General features: G+C 34.5%; 3 protein-coding genes and 1 pseudogene across 7 annotated transcripts; 1 reads left to right on the top strand and 3 right to left on the bottom strand.

Annotated features, from left to right (window-relative positions):
* Positions 1–1,782: 1,782 nt before the first annotated feature.
* LOC105648447 (short-chain dehydrogenase TIC 32, chloroplastic) lies at positions 1,783–5,780 on the top strand. Its single transcript, XM_089726617.1, has 8 exons — positions 1,783–2,055; positions 2,853–3,084; positions 3,299–3,378; positions 3,728–3,881; positions 4,085–4,163; positions 5,020–5,104; positions 5,239–5,285; positions 5,381–5,780. The coding sequence occupies exons 1-8, from the start codon at positions 1,950–1,952 to the stop codon at positions 5,537–5,539; spliced, it is 942 nt and encodes a 313-aa protein (XP_089582743.1). The 5' UTR covers positions 1,783–1,949; the 3' UTR covers positions 5,540–5,780.
* A 307-nt stretch (positions 5,781–6,087) lies between these two features.
* On the bottom strand, positions 6,088–13,079 carry LOC105648445 (mitogen-activated protein kinase kinase kinase YODA). 4 transcript variants are annotated; one of them, XM_020685186.3, is made up of 13 exons: positions 12,776–13,078; positions 12,440–12,537; positions 11,114–11,930; positions 10,276–11,016; positions 9,901–9,988; positions 9,676–9,738; positions 9,212–9,372; positions 9,031–9,106; positions 8,631–8,690; positions 8,438–8,545; positions 8,001–8,240; positions 7,490–7,581; positions 6,088–7,396 (listed from the first exon to the last, which is right to left on the bottom strand). In XM_020685186.3, the coding sequence occupies exons 3-13, from the start codon at positions 11,668–11,670 to the stop codon at positions 6,916–6,918; spliced, it is 2,667 nt and encodes an 888-aa protein (XP_020540845.1). In that variant the 5' UTR covers positions 11,671–11,930; positions 12,440–12,537; positions 12,776–13,078; the 3' UTR covers positions 6,088–6,915. The 4 variants fall into 4 exon arrangements, with proteins under 4 accessions (XP_020540845.1, XP_020540846.1, XP_020540844.1 ...); XM_020685187.3 differs by lacking the exon at positions 12,440–12,537 and having other exon boundaries at positions 8,013–8,240; positions 12,776–13,079; XM_020685185.3 differs by lacking the exon at positions 12,440–12,537.
* Positions 13,080–16,582: 3,503 nt separating this feature from the next.
* Positions 16,583–18,703, bottom strand: LOC105648444 (silicon efflux transporter LSI2). Its single transcript, XM_012234829.4, has 3 exons — positions 17,491–18,703; positions 17,006–17,195; positions 16,583–16,921 (listed from the first exon to the last, which is right to left on the bottom strand). Exons 1-3 carry the CDS (start codon positions 18,442–18,444, stop codon positions 16,659–16,661), a joined length of 1,407 nt encoding a protein of 468 aa, XP_012090219.1. The 5' UTR covers positions 18,445–18,703; the 3' UTR covers positions 16,583–16,658.
* Positions 18,704–19,235: 532 nt separating this feature from the next.
* On the bottom strand, positions 19,236–21,158 carry LOC105648839 (silicon efflux transporter LSI2-like; annotated as a pseudogene). The gene is made up of 3 exons (XR_016322927.1): positions 20,165–21,158; positions 19,878–20,069; positions 19,236–19,792 (listed from the first exon to the last, which is right to left on the bottom strand). The product of XR_016322927.1 is annotated as a silicon efflux transporter LSI2-like (transcript).
* Positions 21,159–21,601: the final 443 nt, after the last annotated feature.

The following is a 21,601-nucleotide window of genomic DNA, read 5'->3' as shown; positions in this document are numbered from 1 at the left end:
AAAATTAAATCATTTCTTTTAAAATAATTTAATTTTTATTAATAACATATTTTTCTTTAACTTATTTTTATAAGAATCTCAAATATGAAAAATTTTAAAAAATATTTTTCAGTAAATTACGGTTTTCGAAATAAATGAGCCCAGCATAAAAAATTAGAGGAAAATAAAATTTAATTTATGTGTTTTAAAAACTAACTATAAAATCTTTAAATTTTGATTTATGAAAATAAATCAATCCATATATTATAGTCAATTAACTATGAAATTTATAAGGAAAAATAATTATTTCGTCTCTGATGTTTTCCATAATTATTTAAGTAGTCTTCGACATTTATACAAATATTTATAACGTCCCTGAAGTTCACTTATATCATATTAATTGGTCATTCCGTCTAAAAAATACAATTTTTCCGTTCATTTTGAGAGGAAAAGACGAAATTATCTTTTGAAAAAATAATTATTTCGTTCCTGAGATTTACCATAATTATTTAAGTAGTCATCGACATTTATCCAAATATTTATAACATCCTTGAGGTTCACTTCCGTCATATTAATTGGTCCTTCTAATTTTTTTTGTTAATTTTGAAAAAAAAGACAAAATTATCTTTTATAAGTTTTCATTGACATTATTGTCAATCCCTTCCTTCTAAAATATCTAAAACTCAAATTTTCACCGTCTTCTTCAACCCAACGCGGCCTTCATTGCCATCACCGTGTCTCTGTCAACCATCTTCTCTACAACCACATCACCACCAAAACTCAAAGGGAAAATAATTATTTCGTCCCTGAGATTTGTCATAATTATTTAAATAGTTCTCGACATTTATACAAATATTTATAATATCCCTGAGGTTCACTCGCTATATTACTTGGGCCTTCCATTCAAAAAACACACTTTTTACTGTTAATTTTTAATAGAATGGTCAAACTACCCTAAATCCTCTAATCAAGGGAAGAGAGATAAATGGAAAAGGGGTGATGATGGCTTGATTTGAGTTTGGATGTCGGGTTTTGGTTTTGGTGGTGATCCGGTTATGGAGATGATGGTTGACAGAGACACGATGGTAGCAATGAAGACTGCGTCGAGTTGAGGAAGATGGTGAAAATTTGAGTTTTAGGTATTTTAAAGGAAAGGAATAGACAATAATGTCAATGAAAACTTATAAAAGATAATTTCATCTTTTCCTCTCAAAATTAATGAAAAAGTATATTTTTTGGATAGAAGGACCAATTAATATGACGGAAGTAAACTTCAGGAACGTTATAAATATTTGTATAAATGTCGAACACTATTTATATAATTATGGCAAGCCTCAGGACAAAATATTTATTTTTCCAAAGGATAATTTCGTCTTTTTCTCTCAAAATTAACAGAAAAAGTGTATTTTTTGGACGAAATGACCAATTAATATGACGGAAGTGAACCTAAAAAATGTTATAAATATTTGTATAATGTCGGTCACTAATTAAATAATTATAACAAATATCAGGGACGAAATAATTATTTTCTCAATTTATAATTCCGTTGATATTATAGTCAGAGTAGCTATGAAGTTCAAAATTAAAAAATTTCATAGTTAGTTTTAAAAAGATAAGAGTTACTCGTATCTTAATATATTTAACTATAATTTAGCCAATTATCTTTTTATTTTCCATACAAATTATTCTGCAACACAAAATTGAGTTGAAACGACAGCATAAATTCACTGTACGGTCCCTTCCCGATATGGGAATGTCAATCTGGCAGTTAACAATTTACTGATAGCACCAGATCACTCGTGTCGGCAATTGGTGTACTCCACTAACTACCAACGCTAAACTTGTGACTACACTTTATCTTCAACGTAGCACACCAAAATAAAGCAGCTGAGACTAAACTTGCGAAAAGCTGCAGACTTTGAAGGAAGACTGGTTCACGACAATATAGTAAAATATAGATTTGGAGGAAAATGTGGTTTTTTAGGAGGAAAGGACCATCTGGGTTTTCATCATCTTCAACAGCTGAGGAAGTTACACAAGGGATTGATGGGTCTGGTCTCACTGCCATTGTCACAGGTTCAAAAAAAAAAAAAAAAAAAAAAAAAATTCATGTTGTTTTGCACAAATTAAAGATCTGGGTTTATTTTTGTGGGATTCAATTATATCGGAACTGATTTATTACTATTGCTATCTGTCAATGAGTGGAATGTCTAAATGTGTATTAATGGCTAGAAAGTTTCCAATTTTCGCGTGTTTCTGGAGGCTTTTTTGTGAGTTTAGTTTAGGACTTCTGATGTATCGTTCCAATTTAGCAAATGTGGGGTGCATATCCAAATTAGAATTTGATAAATGGAATTGAGAGTTAACCAGTTGTTGTACTGTCTATATGTTTAATGGGCACTTAATTTTCCAAATTGAAGCATGATTATGTTTTCCTTTTTTTTTTTTTTTTTTTTTTTTTTTCCGTCTTATGTTGTACTGTCGTATACAATTTCGTTAAAATTTTGATGATAAAATTATGAGGAAATTCTTGTGAGAAGTACAACTGTTCAATTTGTCTCATGTCGTAATTATTTGTCTGTTTTGCTAGAATTAGAAAAACACAATCTAAGGGGTTGCCAAACAGGATTTTGGCATCTAGGTTTCTAAACACTATATTAGGGGCCGCACTTACTCATGTACTTCTTTGAATTTCAAAATCATCTTAGAGAGAGAGAGAGAGAGACATTTTAGAGTGAGCAATGGAATCTGGGTGCTTTAGATACATTTTTTTTATATTTCCTGTTGATTTGGGCAATAATAGTGCATAATAGTGATAATTAGTTTTAGTGTGTTTACTGACTGGAATATATCTGTCACTACTATGATTTTAGGAGCATCTAGTGGTATTGGCACTGAGACTTCAAGGGTACTTGCATTACGTGGTGTCCATGTAATTATGGCAGTAAGGAATATGGCCGCTGGAAGAGATGTCAAAGAAGCTATAGTAAAGGAAATCCCCTCTGCCAAAATTGATGCCATGGAGTTGGATCTCAGTTCCTTTATGTCTGTGAGGAAATTTGCATCAGATTTCAATTCCTCCGGTCTTCCATTGAACATCTTAATGTGAGAATAGAATGAGAACCTTGACAGTAACTATTATCTTACATATGCAAAGTGTATAGATGCAATTCGTGGTTATATCAGTCAGATGATAGTCAAACTTTTCCATAATTTCACATCACAGTTGTCTATTTTGTTGGTGTCTCTTACATGTTCTCTGTTTAACCAATTATGGAGCAACTAATTACACTTTTTTCCCTTCTTCCGTACCATAAAGTAACAATGCAGGAATCATGGCAACACCATTCAAGCTTTCCAAAGACAATATTGAACTACAGTTTGCAACAAATCACTTAGGTACGTAACTCATACTGCAAATGGTACTTGCTGCAGAATGGCCTAAGTTAATGATTTCTTTTCCCCTTTGAGATAGCAATTATTAATGAGAATTATTTTAAAATGCTGAATTATCTGTAACTTTCAATGTTAATAGGGGTATTTGGCTTTTGAGAGTCCCTCGTCAAGCTTCAACATCTCTTCTTAAATTCATGATGTTACCCTGTTTTATCTGAATTAGAAAAATAAAGTTTCAAGATGGAGATGTTTCAGACTTTAAAGTAGCTCATCTGTTACTCCACACTTGCTGTGTATAAGCCTGCTCTCATAGATTTATGGAATTTGTACTCAAAAGATTGTTCTTTTGCAGGTCACTTTCTTTTGACAAATCTTTTATTGGAGACTATGAAGAAAACTGCAAATAAAAGTAAAAGAGAAGGACGAATTGTAAATGTCTCATCAGAGGCTCACCGTTATCCTTATCCTGAAGGAATTCGTTTTGATAAAATCAATGACGAGTCAGGGTAATGCTGTCACAACTTAGAGTTGCATTCAGTTTTACAATGTTTTACAATATCATTTAAAGTCTTCAAAAACTTATAGACAGTTTGATTTGATGCTATACCTGTAAAGCAGTGTGGGCAGTTAGTTGTGATAATATTGTACGATGTTTATTTCAATCTTCTTAGATGGCAATTTGATTGTGTTTAAACTTGTACTTATACAGGTATAGCAGTTTTCGTGCCTATGGTCAATCAAAGCTTGCAAATGTGCTGCATGCTAATGGGCTCAGTTGGCGTTTAAAGGTATCCAATCTTATCTTTGATCTAAGTTTGATGGCACATTATTGAAAATAATTTCATGGTGAAAGGAATTACTGATATCACCTTTTAAACATGTTGTTTGTTTGGAGCTGCAGTTAAACATATTGTATTCGATAAACGGAGTTGTTTATCAATTTGAGTTCTAAGCATCTCTCTTTTCCTAGATTTGCTGCATTTTTCTATTGAATCTTTTTCAGCTGAAATTCTTGTTTTGAAAAGGTGGTGCTCTCACCCAATCAGAACTATAATCAACTTCCACATTGGATGTTCCAATTAGATATTCTGTTCCCTACAGCACAAAATGTGAACAGCTGCCTGAAGAATATGGCATGATCCATTTTATAAGGGGGAACCTTCAGAGTGAGCTAGATGGAGTTGCACAGTGGTCTTAAGTTGGTGCGATTTTATCACTAGCATTTATCCTTACTTGAGCCTTTAAAGAGTACCATAGCTTCTCCGTTAAATCAAAATAATGCTTTCTTCATAGTAAACAAAGGTTGTACATCCATTAGGAAATTTTGGTACTCAATTTCTTTATTTGCTGGTTTTTTGGATTCTTTTACACTCAAGTAATACTTTAGTAATGTGTTTCTTTTGGAATTTGTTGAAGTCTTCCTCTGAAGTCTGCGTCTGCATATTAGAGTTGATAAAATCTTCAACCTGCAATTGGCTGTGACTCTACTTTACTATCGTGCCATTAATGATGTTTACATGTGAATGGATGGATAATGAGCCAAGAGAGTTTGTATGCATAGATATCAACCGCTGTTTCTGTATTATGGAATTCTTGTTATGTTGAGTAAAATCCATTATAATGTTTGATTTTCGCGGTGAGCAGGAAGATGGGGTCAATATAACGGCAAATTCACTTCATCCAGGAGCAATTGTCACCAATCTTTTCCGTCATATGGGCATTATCAATGGTAAATCACATGGACATCGCATAGTTTGAGTTGATGCTTCTTCAGACATCAGTAAAGCTATATATGTCATACTCCTGGCGTCATGAATTAACTTGAAATGGCATTGTAACTTGAATTCTTTTTGTCCAATTCAGGCGTGGTAGATGCAGTTGGTAAACTCGTGCTTAAAAATGTTCAACAGGTGAGAAATAGACCTCAGAACTACTACTAAGTATTTGCTTGGCTCAGAAATCTATGGACATTATCCTCAATTAATTGTATTGAATTTGGTGGCAGGGTGCTGCAACAACATGTTACGTGGCATTGCATCCGCAAGTGAAGGGGATAAGCGGTGAATATTTTTCAGACAGTAACTTGGCCAAAGCAAGTGCTCTGGGGAGTGATGTTGAATTGGGAAAGAAACTCTGGGATTTCAGCATGAAATGGTTTAAGTAAATCATGTTGTCATATTGTGCTATTCACTTGCCACTTTTACATAAAGGTATTATTATTTATCTAAAAGGGTTATGCCAAAGAAAAAAAGATTTGTATCCACACAATTCCAATTATTTTATACTTCCTTCTAAATACTGTAATTTTAAGAGTCACGTATAAACTATGAATAATGAATGATATATACACCCATTTGAGAAAGTAAACTAATGGATTAGACGCTTTTTATTGGCATTTGCCGTTATACAGAGCTTGGCATTCTCGAGCTAACTTGACTAAGTTTGTGTCTGAGTGTCTGCGTAGAAACAGAGATGGGTGTGGTTGTTTAGAATCTCACATCTGGGCTTTATGTAATTTTTCATGCTAAGAGATTTTGATGATGTAAGAATCCCATACTCAATGAGTACTGCTCTTTTTCTCTGCTCTCCAATAAAATAAGCCCTCAATGCGAGATTCTTCTCTGCTCTATGTAATTTGTAAGAGAAAATCACTCCCAAAAATAAAATAAAATGAAACAAATTGTATAAGCCATCAATCCCCATTTCCAGAGATTATCGAATCATGGAATTAGATTTTCATTTTTCAATCAACTGAAGTGTAATTTACATAAAGGCAAATCAGATTGAAGAGAGTATACAAGCACAGTCAATCTGAGCCAGCAAAACCACTGTAGGTTTTCAAATATGCACAGGCTCAGCAAACCCAAGATTGCTTTCACGAACAAATTGCTAGCCTCAATTCTATTCTCCACATTACTACAGCAGTCTCAGACCCTAAAATGGTAGTCCAAAAGCTAATAATTGTACGGACTCGAATCCTTGTTTTCTTCTATACCATGATCTAAAAGAATGTACAGTTCTCATCGCCTCGAATATTATCCATCCTGAAGGAACTGCCACACGATGAACCAGCAGAAGCCACACCTCCCTGGTGAAAAATATCTCTCTTGATTTCAGTCAAATCAGAGGTGAAAAATATCTCTCTTGATTTCAGTCAAACCAGAAGCCATTCGAGCAGTTAACCTTTTTACAAATTGAGCTGCAAGAGCTAGTCTCTTATTTGCAGGAGCTGAATTCCATTTACTGGTGCAGCAAAACATCCAGCACCGGAATCAGATACTAAAAATAGCTTATAGCATGCTGATCATTTATGGACCGGACTGCACAAGCTTAAATGCTGTGCCACTGTGATCCATCCACCTCCAGCTCCACCTGGTAGGGCCTCAACCTTATTCCAAAGTTCTCCCTACGTGCTTATTGAAATCATTAGTCCCCTCAGCTGTTAATTGGAGGAATACATTAACCGTGTAGAAACAAAAAGACAGTTCAGCAAACTTGAAAACTCGCTTTGATTGGTTGGTCCACAAAAAATGTATGAAGTTAGATACCACTGGTCCGAGTGGGCAAAGGAGAATGGGGACTTAGATCCAGGGACGGGTTCATCTTTACATGATCCCTTAAGAGCTGCCGAGATACACGATCAGCCAAGACTGACTGTCCATCATACAGTTGCTTTCCTAGGACATCATTTTCACTTGGAACCAGGTCTGCGAAAATGTGAGAGCCAGGCTGCATTCCCCGAAACATGTCCGGATTGGAATCATGATAAGGGAGACCATTGATGTAGATATTATTTGAGGGCTTTGGCAAGCTTCCAAAGCCCTCCTGCAAATAAACTGACTGTTTCAAATGATTAAACGGAATAGCACCGCTGCCACCTGTAAGAGGGGTGGATGAGCCTGAAGTGGTCCGTGGGCTAGATATAGGTGAAGGAGACATTCTCTGTGGTGACCTTGAATGCAAAAGAGGGCTTCCAACGGGTGAAACAGGACATGAGATGTTCCTTGGAATATGGATATCACTATAGATGATAGAACTGAAATCAGGCAAAAGGCTAATGATGATGGAAAAAATATAAAAAAATATCGAGGGCAGAGAGAGAGGGAAAGGGAACCTGGCATGGTGATTAGTTTTCAAAACTCTGGATGAATGAATTGCAAGCCTCTCTGAATCCAAGGAGGTAAAATTTCTCACTTGACTAATGCCCTGGAACATCATTTGTACCATATCAACTGATGAAACTCTTATGGAAGACTTGAGAAGAGAAAATGATTAAGGCAAGAAATTACCGAGGATCTCACCATCACAATAAATAAACCAATTAACTGATGAAAAGTTGCAAAATTCTAATTTTCCAAGGTTAACCAAATATTTAGAAGTTGATATAAGAGTGTATCCACACAGGACTTTAGTCTCTAAGCAAGCATTAGTTGCAAATCTTGGGTCACCCAGATTAATCTTTCCTTTTCTTTATTGTATTGTTTTTATGATCTTAGGCTACTCCCAAAAAGTTCATAAAATGAAAACTTATGTGCCTTCACTTATATTGTCTATGTACCATGGCACAAACACTTAAGTTCAGGCAGCACTAGATATGAAAGGAATAAAATTAACAAAGAAAATACCAGAGCTTTTACCCCATTTGTTACTGTAGGGGGTTGGTCTGTAGGCTCAGGACTTGCAATAGGCCTTTCCAGAGGAGCAGGAGATTTTACGAAAGGATGTTCCAAAAGCTGGGCAGCTGAAGGACGATGTAGTGGATTGCGTTGCAAGCATTGTCTCACAAAATCTTTTCCTTCCTCTGATAGGTGATCTGGAATTGCTGGGAGATCCTTACTATTTCCAATCTTAAACATAGCAGCAACCTAAGACCATAAAAATTGCAACTATCAGACAACCAGAAGAAAGAGCAAAATTTTATACATAAAATAATTATAAGGCTACACAACCTAGAGGCATACTTCAAACCACTTCACAAGAAGCATGATTTAGGAGAACTTTGAACACAAAACGTTAAGACTACATAAAATTTACATCTCGTTTTGTTCTCTACATGACTCACCCCTTCAAACTGGCTCCAAGGTGGTTTTGTTGTAGCCATTTCCAAAACAGTACATCCAAGACTCCATATATCCACAGCAAGATTGCAACCATTCGAGTTCTTTATAACCTGTGCAAACATCAGAAAGGATAATTGATAAATAATATGCAGCATGGCAAAATTAAGGACAGGTGAAACAAGAAGATACTCTAACCTCAGGAGCCATCCAGTAAGGGCTTCCCTTGAATGATAGTGGACACGATTGTCCAGTGATCTGCAAAACAGAGAATAGGTAAGCTGTGCAAGAAGGATTTGATCAGAAGACCCACAGTTATAGTCAATCCATAATCATGGTATAAAATAGTAACCACCCAAGGGAGAAACCCCATAGAAGTCTGTACCACATCTGTTGCCCCCTGGTACATGAACCAAAGCAAATAAACTTGACAAATCAATCATATCATATGGTAAATTTTGCTGATCAAGAATTTAGAATTATCAATATACCATATGCACCATTAAAATGATTCATGTCCCTAAATTCACATGTATTATATACTTCTTATTCAATCTGGTTAATCTCATATGAAATGAAAAATGTTGTCTACACTCACATGCTTTGCCATCCCAAAATCAGCCAATTTAACACGACCATTTGGATCCACGAGTATGTTTGCACCTTTAATATCTCTGTACAAAAAAGATGCAGTATAAGAATATGAACAGTATTAAATCTAACCCAAGAAAATAAATGCTGTAAGTTATTAGCAGATCAACATGAATAACTCAGTTCACCTGTGGACGGTGCTCTTAGAATGTAAAAATGCGAGTCCTGACAAAATTTGCTGAGTATAACTTCGAATTACTGGCTCACCCAATTGCCCATACTCTTGGAGAATTTTGTATATGGACCCACCAGATACATATTCCAGGTATATATAGAGCCTATCACCAACCTGTTTAGTAAATCATTCAGAAATTTGCCCCTTCATCAGTCAATGTAACTTTAAATTGGCATTATGCATGAGTCTAGACATAAAACAACTCTAGAGAGTAAACCAAAAACAGAGCCTTCCACAATATCGTTAGAATTTTTCATCACCGTTCTTTAATTACTGGACTTAGTGTCTTCAAATAAATAAACAGTTTGCAGATGTAACCAAATAAGGAACAAGTATATCAAAACAACTATTAAATATTCCACTCTAGTAGTTATCACATGTACTATGTTTAAGAAGAACAGCCAACAAAAGACGTACCGTTTCAGACCCATAGTATTGCACAATGTTCGGATGTCGTAGGCGACTAAGTAGAGCAATTTCCTACAAAAGAAAACTGGTTGTATAAACTTCTCTCCAACATACTCAAGAGTTCACAGAACAAAGGAGAGGGAAAAAGAATTTTTATTGGGCTGTCGGGGTTGGAGTTTAAAGCAAAAATGTTTAGAAGCAACAGTCTTTATTATCTTTTTACAGGAAACATACCTGCATCAACTGCTTTGCACTTTCCTTTGATTTGGCATCATCTGAAAATAATGTCACTTCCTTCATTGCACACATTTCACCGCTTTCACTAATCAAATGAAAATACAGTATATGCAGGAATCAATTATCATCAACACTAGAAAACTTGCATTCAGGTTGAAAAATCATTCAGGCAAAAGGTTATAAATCTTGTAAGACTGCATAGGAAGGAAAGTCTATATGATTGAAATCCATACGTGAGTAGCAACTAGTGAACAAAGTTCGTGGGTAGAACCGTATACAGGATGGCAATTAATTCTGATAGACAGTAGCTTGTTTGACATTCACGTGTATTTGCATAAAAATTTATTACCACATTCAATCATCTATTAATACCTGTTAAAACCAACATAAACGTGTCCAAACGTGCCTCTACCCAGCAACTTTCCCTTTTTCCATCGTGATCCAGGGCTTATTGGATTTTCTGCCCTTCCAGGACTTCGTGGCACAGAGGGAGATGCTGCTGCTGAATTTGAATGAGAAAAGGGAGAGGAATTGGAAACTGATATAGGAGGAAGTGGCAACCGGTGGCTTTGCTGTTTTCCATCATCGGGCCAGCTTGTCTGTGACTCGATGGTTGTCCCTCCTGCTCGAGGATGAATTGGTGTAACCGCACCACTTTGTACCCTTGAGCTGGGGCCAGGGCTAGTCATCCTAGGACTAGGAATTGGAGAACATTCAGGGCTACCCCTACTTTGCTGCCACAATAATTGCCCTGACATATCTCCACCCATTGAATTATGTCCAGAATTATAACCAGACCCAGGACTAGAGCAGTGGCCTGATCCTAGCAAAGTGACATCTGTATAAGGTTTCCCTGCCCAAAAAGCAGAATTTATGACTTGTTCAGTTCCAAATGCTCTCATAGGACTTCTAGAAGGACTCGACATAGAGCTGTCTGGGGCACTGAAGAAAGCACCGTGATGTGGGACCTGTAGATTTGGCACATGGCCACTTAGAGGTCTCCGTTTGGGTGATGTAGGGGGTGTATGATTGCCAAAAGAAATATCAGCTGGTTTTTTCGCTTCTCTTAAGTGTATTTGGGTGACTGTAGAAGGGTGATCCTTGACCAGAGCACTTCAGCAAAAATAGAGCACATGAATCAGGACGAGTTACAAGTATGGAAGCAGATAAGTATAATAGTGTATAGTTAATAAAGGACAAGCATGCTCACCTGGATGTGGTGCTTGCTGTAGTTCTATTCCCATGATCATAGTCAGTTGCTTGTGGACTGCGTTGGCTTGAGTCAGCAGGATCATCACTATCAATGGAACTCTCACTAGAAACTGAAGCAGTAGCCAAATCTCCATCTAAATCCGTTGGATTTGCCCTACCACGTATACATCCTGGTTTAGGAAGAGGCAAAAACAATGATGACTTTGAGCCTTTTTCAAATTTTGACTTTGTTGATATACCAATTCCAGAGTCTGTACGCCCTACAGTTGCAGGGTGCACTTCAGGAAGGGGAAGGGGTTGGGCGTGAGGTCTCTCAGCAAAACTTTGGCATCTTGAAACATGTTTGGAAGGTGATGGAGATCTCGATTCTGCTCGAGATTGAGAGCCTTTCTCCGAAATTGTGTCACTGCAACGTCTTCGTGAACCTCCTGATCTTCCATTTAGTTTACTCTCAGTTGGACTCTTAAATCTTCTGTGCAACGTGTCAATGAAACTTTCCTTGCTTGCTTTCTTCTTCACTTCTTTGGATGATGACTTGCCCCACCATGACGGCATGTTTTCTGCTTTTCAGTACTTACGGAAATTGTAAGGTAATCTCTACTAAAGTGATCCCATTTCCATCATCAAAAACTATCTCATAATATCACTATATGGAGTTATAACCCACACACAACTTCTACAGGTTGAGGGGAAAGGAAGGTTCCATGTTATTAGACCAATAATGCAGTCCACCAAAAAATAAATAAATAGTTGCAGGAAATTAACAATTCTTCAAGAATCAAGGGAGGATTTGAGTGACAAACGGTAGATGGAACCTGCACATAAAGAGGAGCTGCATGTTTAATTTCACCTAAAAAATTAAATTTAACTGCCGAACTATGCCAATATCACAAAGCACACATAAGGTGCACCAGAAAAATTCAGCAGATATACTTCACATGATAAATTTTTTATAGTTTTTATTCTTGCTCAAACACGTGCATACATGTCCATGCGAAAATGATCATTGAACTTACTGTAATAACCACCTTGGATGACTGCTCCAAATGAGAGGTAGCTAAGTACACAACTTCAGATATAACCGGATTTATTGAATATTAATAACATAAAAAAAATAAATAAATAAACAAAAAACAAAAATCAAAATCAAGAGAAAATCCTTAATGGACTGGTTTCAAGGATCACCAATTACATCATTAAAGCTCCAAACTTAAGGTTTCCGGTTTTAACTTCTTCGCAGCTAATTCAACCCATGTCACTTAAATAACAAAAAAAGAAAAACCATATTCTTCAAGGTGCATTCAGTAACCACCAACCACTTAACTGCAAAAATCAGTAAATTATTGCGGCTAGCATATCTGAGGTTCCCTTCTTTAATGTATCTAACATAACTCCAAATCTCAATCTCAGACTTCAGATTATCTACAACATAAGAAAGTACAGCTTAGAGTAGCACAAAGTGGCTTCGGCTCACTTAGCATTTTCATTTTCTCCAATTATCCCAGGAACCAGACAAAGAGTTAAGATCTTAAATTGTCAAAAAAACCCAACCTCATCACACAGATCTAAATACAAATTGCCAAAAAAGAATAAACAATAACAAGCACCAAAACTAATTTGCTGCTCAATGAGTTAGGTAAGCGAAATTAAAAACACTTACTTACACAGTTGAAGCTCTGAAGCTTGAGTAAAGCAGTGATTCAACAGCACAAATCGACAGAAAGATTAGATAATCGCTTGAATCCTTCAGCTCTGGTCATTGCAAGAGCAAAACCAAAACCCTAGAAATCTAGGAAGTAAGAAAACTTGGAACAGATAGAAATTATTGAAGGATTATTCTTTCTTTCTTTTTGAATTGAGAGTTCGTGTTGAGATCGCGTAGAGAAAGATTGACAGAAATGTGGAGAGAGAAACTAGAGAGAAGAGAAGAGAGGGTGTGTGTCTGAGCTAAGACATAACTTTGTATGCATCTTGATTTCGAATATTGAAAAATTAAATAAAATATATAAAAATAAAATATATTTAGGATACTTTGGTTTTCTATTTTCTAATTTCCCATTTTATCAGTTATAATGGTCTGTATTTTAACTTTCTCTGTAAAATTAGAGTTTAAAGTCAGAAATAACTATTTCTAAAAGACTTTGTTTTAATATTACCCGACGTTCTGATGGCAAAAACACGTGTTCCATATATTATGTATACTGCATTCTCAATATAAATATATATTGAATATTAAATTTATTAAAATAAGTATTTATTTTACACACACAGAATACTTTAAAATTTATTATAAATGTGGATTTTTAAACATTTAATAGCATTAAATAAACATATAATTTTAGTACAATTTTTTCCTAAAATAATTATCATTCTGTAGACATGATCCAACCAATAAGTAATTATATTTATTGTCATAAAAGATTCAAGTTTAAATCTCATATATATATATATATATATATTTAAATTTCGGTCGTTAATATTTAAAAATAGGTTGTTAAATACAGTTTGTCGACCAATGGTCACTTTTCTGTAATTTTTTAATAAAAAAATATTAATATTATGGAATTTATAAAAGAAATCGGATATATTTATTAAAAATCATTTCATTTCAATTTCACTAATGATTGATATATGAGAAAGTTTTGTTTTATAATATACTTTTTATGTCAAGAACGTATCTTTGGTTCTTTATCTCAACAAAAAAATGTTGACTTTCTTTTTTTTTTTTTAATTTATGGGGTTAATTTAATTTAGATTTACAATAACATCACTTGCTCTCGTGCATGTATTTTAAACACATGTTTACAGGAAAATAACAAATAAAATCAGGGCAGTCCAAATTGACTTCAAGGTCTACTGTCTGCGTCTGCGGGAAAAAAAGAAAAAAAGAAAAAAAAAAGACCAAGGAAGACTATATTTTACAAATATATTGTACATCATATATTATATTTATTATTTCGAAATTCTAAGCAGATAAAAGAATTTTGCAATCCCTTTCATATAAAAATAAAAAAAATTGTTAAATTCCTAAAATTATTTCTTACGGCATGTCAAGGGCTTAGATAATAAGTGGCGTCCATTTTGAATTGAAAAAGAAAACTATTAAAAATAAATTATTTACAATTTTTATATTTGATTTTTTTATTACGAGGAAGGCACGATGGATTAAAATAATACTACGTCATTTTATTGGATAATCAAATTAGTGAAAATTATTATAGTCGAAATGACTCGAATTTAAAATTTTTCATTTTTCACGTTAAAAAGAAAACCAACCGAATTACATCTAATTGCATAATTTTTATATTTATTTTTTAATTATTTACATTGTATATGTATATATTTACGATCAATGGTATTTTCTAAAGTACTTTTATACACGTTTAAATTAAATATTTATTTCAAGTCAGTTTGATCGTATCTTTTGTTAATTTTGCATGCATGAAATTTATTACTTAAACTAATCATAATATCTTGACTAGGTCTTATATTTACGCCCTCGTCCATTAAACTATTAGATAAAATAAACTTGATAAATTAAAAGTATTAAAAAATAAAATGAGCTATTATATTATAATGTTAAGTCAATTATGGAGCATTTAAAAAAAAAAAAAAGTCTATTTGAACAAACTATATTTAACAATTAATCAAATTAAATGGTTGCTGAAAATAGTATCAATCATGAGTTTTTGATCATGAACCATCTAAACAAAGGGTTTACGACAAGTAAAATCATTTTAAATTTGGAGATTTATATTAAATAATGCATAGTTATAATATGATATTTTATTTAATTAATATTATTTCGTAACTTAAAAATGGATATAAATTGACAAAAATAGTCTAAATTAACCCAATGATGATTTTGAAAGGTAAGTAAGTATAATTTGGTTTATAAAATTTGAAAACTGAATAATGGTTTGTAAGATTTTTAAAATTTGATTTAATTTTTCTTTAAAAAAATTATTATTATTGAGTCTCAATTGTAATGATTAATATTATATTCTATAGCCTACCATTTTTCTATTTAAAGGGAAAAAAGAATAAAGAAGAGTAGGGTGTAGCAAACTGTCCGTAGGGTCCATGAGACCTGGATTTTTGTTCAATTTTATGGAGGGCCCATATGATAATAATATATTATAAATGTTTTAGTGATGTATTCAAAAACAACTTTATATCACTATCATCTTAATAAATAAAATAAAATAAAAAAAAAACAAAAGGTTAGGCATCGATTTCTCATGGGAATGGAAGGTAGAAGTTGCTACTTGAGATCAGTAAATTAATTTAACACCACCCAACTAAAAAGATCCCCTTTGCTAAAGTTACTCTTCACAATATTCTAATTGTCTTTTTCCGCGCATCCATTTTCCCTTGGACAAAACGACGTGTGAATCCTGCACTACCCACGTAAAATTTGAGATTTAGAGTTTAAATAATAAAATTAATTATTTTAGTAACAGTTAATTATTTTATATGAATAAAAATATATTAAAGTCTATTTGATAAAATTAATAATTTTATATAAATAAAATAAAATATGTTAATCTTAAATTACGCAGGTAAATTTTGAGATTTAGAGTCTATCAAATAAAATTAATTATTTTACAGAAAATCAAGATCTAAATAAATAAATAAAATGGAAGAGCTATTTTAAAAACAATTAAAAAGCTGATCTCATCAAATTTACATAATTTTCTTTTTTATTTAAATTATTCATGTTAGGTTGAGCATATTCAAATTAGATTGTACGTAAATAGATAATTTATTGACTCGAGTTAATATTTAGATAAAATAAAATTTTTCACTATATAATTATTTTAATTATTGTTTTCAAAAAAATAAAAATTAATTCTTTGTTGATTTAAAAAAAAAAAAGATATTTTCATAGGCACGTGAGCAAGGCGAGTCTAGCATAAGGTAGGAAATGAAATATGGGAAAAAGGGGAGATGCACCAAGAGGAGACTAGTGGGGTCTAGTTGAGATTTAACCGCACAACAATCAACAATACTACTCTATCTCTATCGTCTATTCCCTTTGCACGTGCCATGACCCCACGTGCCTTTCCCTTGATAGAAACAACCCAATCACCCATGCAACACTGACTAACATGGTCGTTTTATGGTTTTTATCTTTTTCTCTTCTAAATTCTAACTCGTCCGTGTGGTGCAATTTTTACTGGACCTACGTGCAGGCCTTTCAAAGTGTCTAATGGGCTAGGCCCAAGTCCTGGCGTTTCAAGGTCCAAATTTACACAATTACGCTAGAATGGAGAATGGGCCGGTTCGCAATTCTTTTTTATATATAGAAAACCAATAGACATAAATAACAATGTAAACTATACTGTGGAAATAATAATTGTATTTGAAAACTCGAACTCTCACACCCTAACATCTTTTTATAAGATGTGAAAAGATTAATCGGACTAAATTTAATTGGTATTAGTATGCAATTTTGCAAGATGGCTAGTGGAATCAAATTATCAATTAATGGTAATTTCAACAAGTTCAATAAAATATAATCACATTTAGAAGACTGTAAACTAGTGTATGAGCGTCAAGCCAATAGCAGTGACTAAAATAGTAGAGGGAAGTCCAAACTTGAGATGGCCAAAGAAAGACAAGTTGCATCCGAAGTTAGGGGCATTGCGAGCCTGCTCACAGACTATCATATTGGCAGCTGAACCCACTAGTGTGAAGTTACCAGACGCAGTGCTTACCCATGCTAAAACTAGCCATGCCTTCTTCACATACGTCGGAGAAATACTTGCTGCTGATGCTGCCACCCTTCCCCCCAGTAACAGAACTGAGACATTATTAAATGTACAAATTTCAATTTTCATTTCATAGATAAGAAACATATAGCCTAATAACAGAAGCATTTGCTTACCAGTTGTAACATTTGAGATGGAGTTTGAGAGGATAAGGATGATCAGAGCAAGAACTGTTATCCCGCTAGCGTGGTCAATGTGTGCATAGGGCTCCAAAAACTCCCACAAATAGCTTGGAATTCCAGTTTTTTCGAATCCAGTGATTGTCATGAACAGCCCACAAAAGAAAACCAAAAGAGAATATGACACCTGTAAAAACTAGAATGTTATATATATACATATATTATTAGGAAATATCAATTGCAGTTATAGACGAGGATTCAGCCATTTATGGGCGAGAGTGCTGTTCTTTATGTTAAATTTAAGAGAATCAATGAAAAAAGATGACTGGGAAAAGCTCTGGGAAGACAGAAAACATAAAATTCCCTGTCGAACAAACTAACGACTGTTTCCCAATTCAATTACCAATCGTTTAGGAAAAGAAACACAGTTTAAAGAATTGGTCAATAACAGCAAAAGCATAAATCTTGAAGAATTTAATTACCTTCTCAAGGCAAGGCTGAGCATCTTTAAAATCAAGAACCATGAGAGAAAGTGCAGCAGTCAACGCAGTCCAAGATATATTCACACCCATAAGCAATGCAATCAACATTCCGATGGTTACTAGATAAACACAAGATTTCCAGATTAGGGCTTTCCATTTTGAAGCTGCACTTGAACGTTCCAATACACCATTAGATAAAGCGGCCAAATTCTCAAGAACATATGGAGAGCTCTGCATATCCAATCCAAGGCATATTTCTTGACAATTTAACCTGTGGTAAGTAATTTCAGCTTCAGCAGTAATTTCTGCATTTTCATTTCCTTCGATCTTTTGAGAAGATAATTGCTTCCAATACATGCATAGAAGGAGACCATAATTCAAAAGAAGTCCTACAACTGCTGCAGGGAAAATTCCACCCAAAAAAGGCCAAAAAGAAATATCTCCATTTAAAGCTATAATTAGATTTTGAGGATTGCCAATTGGAGTTGCAGAAGATCCAATGTTTGCACTCGAGGCGATTGCTAATAAGAAAGGATGGGGAGGGAGATTACGTTGTCTTGCAATTTTGAGTACCATTTGAGTCAAGACAATACAAGAAGTGTCGTTAGTGAAAAAAGCACTCGTAATTGCAGAAACTAAGCAGACTCTAAAAATCAAGTCCTTAGCCCCTAGGCTTTTCCAGGAAAGTAATTTGCCCAAGTACTTAAATGCATCTGCTCTTTCAAGGTAGACACTGACAACCATCGTTCCAAAAAGAAGTGCAAGAATTGAAATGTCAATTGAAGAATATGCTTCTGTAGGGGTTATGACTTGAAAAATAACCATAAGAACAGCAGCTAGAAGAGAACCTGCAGTTCTTCCAATTGGCAGAATTGGGATTGCAGGAAAAACTGCTAGGACCCAGAATATTGCAAAGGCAAATGAGCCCAGAATCATTTTTACTGTTGCAGCCATTGCCAAAGCTGCCAGTGTACGTAGAAATCAAAGAAAATAAAATATCGATGGTTGCAACTACCAAAATAACTAAACCTATGCCTGTAGACCTCAATTGTATGCAACTTGAACCGTTGAAGTGCTCGTCTGGTTATGGGGTAAGCACGAGTACATCTGGGGCCAGCACCGCACATACTTTAAACTTGATAATATAGAAATGATGTTGTTTCTTGAAATTATCTTGTCTACGTATTTTGGGAGATAGACAATTAGTTGCACATGAAAACCCTTTCTTTTAACTCCTTGAGAATTTTTACAAGGAGACACAGATCCACTCAATCACTGTCGCAACTTTAATTGCCAACGCAGCAACCACATGCTGTTTAGGTGGAAAAGAGGAAGAAAAACAATAGAGAAAAACAATGATAAATTCTCAATCTTTTTTCAACAATTATTTTATAGCTTTATGTTTGAATATAATGAATGAAGAAAATAAATATTTTCTTCTTTGTCCGCAGAGGACAAAATTTCAGAAGAAAAAAAAAAATTATTATCAAAAATTGACAATTGTGCTCTCATTTATTTCCAAACAATAAATGAAAAATATTACCTAAGCGGTGAATTTAGCGTAGGAAATGATGATTGGTTACTGTGAATCACATGCAAAAAGAGAAGGAAAGAAAAATATCTCAGTTTCTTATTCAACATCTGGCTGATCATTAGTTACAATCACAACTTGCACCGTATTTATACTACTGGACTCTTATATACAACACGCACCAGGCCCAATAGCAAATGGACTCAATCATCAATTTAGATTTGGAAGCCCAATGTATAGAAATATCAAAAGCCCAATTACAATGCAAAATATTTACAGTTGAAAAGGGTTTACATCAATTACCTGAAAATTTTTACCTTCATCTTCTAAGGTCTAAGCATACAAGGAGACCTAGATCCATAAAATCTTAATTTACGGATAATTATTTTTTCCGTAAATGTATTAATTTATTTAGTTATAACTCATGGAGTAATTTATTATTTTCTCTTTAAAAAAAAAAAAAAAGAAAAATTTGGGGCCTCAATTTTCTACATAATCATAAACAAAAGTTTAAGAGTATCAAGCCTATAGCAGTGACTATGATAATTGAGGGGACTCCAAATTTGAGATGGCTCCAGAAAGATAAGTTGTATTCGTAGTGGTGAGGTAGACGGCGAGCTTGTTCACAGACGATCATGTTGGCTGCTGAACCCACCAATGAGAGGTTTCCAGATACAGTGCTCACCCAAGCTAACATCAGCCATGCTTTGTTCACATAATCAGGGGAAATACATGCCGCTGAAGCTGCCATGCGTCCTCCAAGCAACAAAACTGAGACAGAGTAGTTAAAATTTAACTTCTTGATTTAAAAAAAACCTGCAAGAAAATAAATTCTAATTCTTATACATAAACATACCAGTTGGCACATTTGAAATCACATTTGACAGAATAAGTATGGTGAGGGCAAGAATTGCAATTCCAGTAGCATGGTCAATTTGTGAATAGGGCTCCATGAACTCCCACAAAGAGCTTGGAATTCCAGTTTTGTTGAAACCTTCAATTGTAATCAACATTCCGGAAAAGAAAATTAACAGAGGATAGGACACCTGGTCACAAAGAATGTAAGTAGATAATTAGGAGGTTTCCTGTTTTCCAGCTATATACAAGTTCAGAACATGATGTGTTTGATTGATGAATTTAACTTCTCTGGACATGGTTGAGCATCCTTGAAATCAAGAACAACAAGAACAAGTGCAGCAGTAATTGCAGTCCATAACATATTCATACCCATTACAAAAGCAACCAACATTCCTGTAGTTACTAGGCAAACACAAGTTCTCCATAATACACCTTTCCATTTTGTGAATACAATTGAGTTTTCTGGAGGTTCCAATACAATTCAGGGATTCCTGAGCAAGTGATCATTCTCACTCGTGCTAAATCGGAGTCCAAAATTGCCTAAAGAAGCCAATCTAGAGCTCCTTTCCTGAAAATTGAGTAGGCGAAATGTGACATTATTGCGGTTGAGAATCTCATTTCATCCTCAGCTACAATATCTCCATATGAATAATTTTCATCCTTGTGAGAAGACAATTCCCTCCAATACATGCATAATAGATGTATAGCATTCACAAAAATTCCAACAATCGCTGCAGGGGAAATTCCAGCTTATGAAAGTCCAGAAAGAAATCTCACCATTTAAAGCTATAGCCAGATTCTGAGGATTTCCAATTGGAGTAGCTGAAGATCCAATGTTAGCACTAGAGGCAAGGGCGAGTAGAAAAGGCCGAGGAGGGACATCATGCTTTCTGGCAATTTTGAGTGCAAATTCAGTCAAGACCATACAAGTAGTATCGTTAGTGAAGAAAGCACTTGCAATGGCAGATACTAAGCAGACACGAAAAACTAAGTCCTTTGGTCCTTGGCTCTTCCAAGTGAGCAACTTCTCCAAGTACTTAAATGCCTCTGCTTTTTCAAGATAGACACTAACCATCATTGTCCCAAAAAGAAGTCCAAGAATGGAAAGATCGATTGAAGAATATGCTTGGGTAGGAGATATAACTTGGAAAACGACCATAAGCATAGCTCCTAGAAGGTACCCTGCAGGCCTCCATATAGGCAGGAATGGAACAGCAGGAAAAACTGCCAGTACCCAGAAAATTGCAAAGGTAAATGAACCAAGAACCTGTTTTAGGTGCCATTAAAATTTTCTTGGCAGCTCAATAAGCTTGACAAGGACTTATTCCAGTAATGAATATGCCTCCATAGGATTTTCCAGCAAGAGGAAAAGCCAATTCCACATTCAAAAGGCAGGAAGTTCGGATTATATTGCAATATTAGACATTGAGGACATTGCCGTGCCAAATTATAGAAGCTGCAAACTACTGAAATGCCCATGGATTCTGACGAAAATCAACTTAAACAAAAACTTGCTGCCTGTCAATAATTGTACATGAATTGACCATGTCAATTAATTACTTCACCAGACCAAAAATAGAGAACAAAAGGCACTGCACAACCTTCAAAATAACTCACAACAATGTTTTGAAGCTGAGAAAGAATATTTTTCTGTTGTAATCCGAAGTTCAATGTTGAGAGGTGGTTAAACTAAGAAGAGATGCACATTAAAAAAGTAGCGGA

The sequence above is a fragment of the Jatropha curcas genome, chromosome 10 (genome assembly GCF_041381405.1).
Source record: "Jatropha curcas cultivar XTBG-Jc1 chromosome 10, XTBG_Jcur_1.0, whole genome shotgun sequence".
Classification (NCBI taxonomy): domain Eukaryota; kingdom Viridiplantae; phylum Streptophyta; class Magnoliopsida; order Malpighiales; family Euphorbiaceae; genus Jatropha; species Jatropha curcas.
This window is presented reverse-complemented; position numbering and strand designations above follow the sequence as displayed.

Excerpts from the sequence above, each read along its gene's own strand:
- LOC105648447 (XM_089726617.1), top strand. The coding sequence starts at position 1,950 with ATGTGGTTTTTTAGGAGGAAAGGACCATCTGGGTTTTCATCATCTTCA. Across the intron at positions 2,056-2,852 it reads TCTCACTGCCATTGTCACAG|GAGCATCTAGTGGTATTGGC; the intron begins GTTCAAAAAAAA and ends CTATGATTTTAG. Across the intron at positions 3,379-3,727 it reads GTTTGCAACAAATCACTTAG|GTCACTTTCTTTTGACAAAT; the intron begins GTACGTAACTCA and ends GTTCTTTTGCAG.
- LOC105648445 (XM_020685186.3), bottom strand. The coding sequence starts at position 11,670 with ATGCCGTCATGGTGGGGCAAGTCATCATCCAAAGAAGTGAAGAAGAAA. Across the intron at positions 9,373-9,675 it reads AATACTATGGGTCTGAAACG|GTTGGTGATAGGCTCTATAT; the intron begins GTACGTCTTTTG and ends TTTACTAAACAG. Across the intron at positions 8,691-9,030 it reads ATTTTGGGATGGCAAAGCAT|ATCACTGGACAATCGTGTCC; the intron begins GTGAGTGTAGAC and ends TCTGTTTTGCAG.
- LOC105648444 (XM_012234829.4), bottom strand. The coding sequence starts at position 18,444 with ATGGCTGCAACAGTAAAAATGATTCTGGGCTCATTTGCCTTTGCAATA. Across the intron at positions 17,196-17,490 it reads CTCAGCCTTGCCTTGAGAAG|GTGTCATATTCTCTTTTGGT; the intron begins GTAATTAAATTC and ends TAGTTTTTACAG. Across the intron at positions 16,922-17,005 it reads CATCTCAAATGTTACAACTG|TTCTGTTACTGGGGGGAAGG; the intron begins GTAAGCAAATGC and ends ATAATGTCTCAG.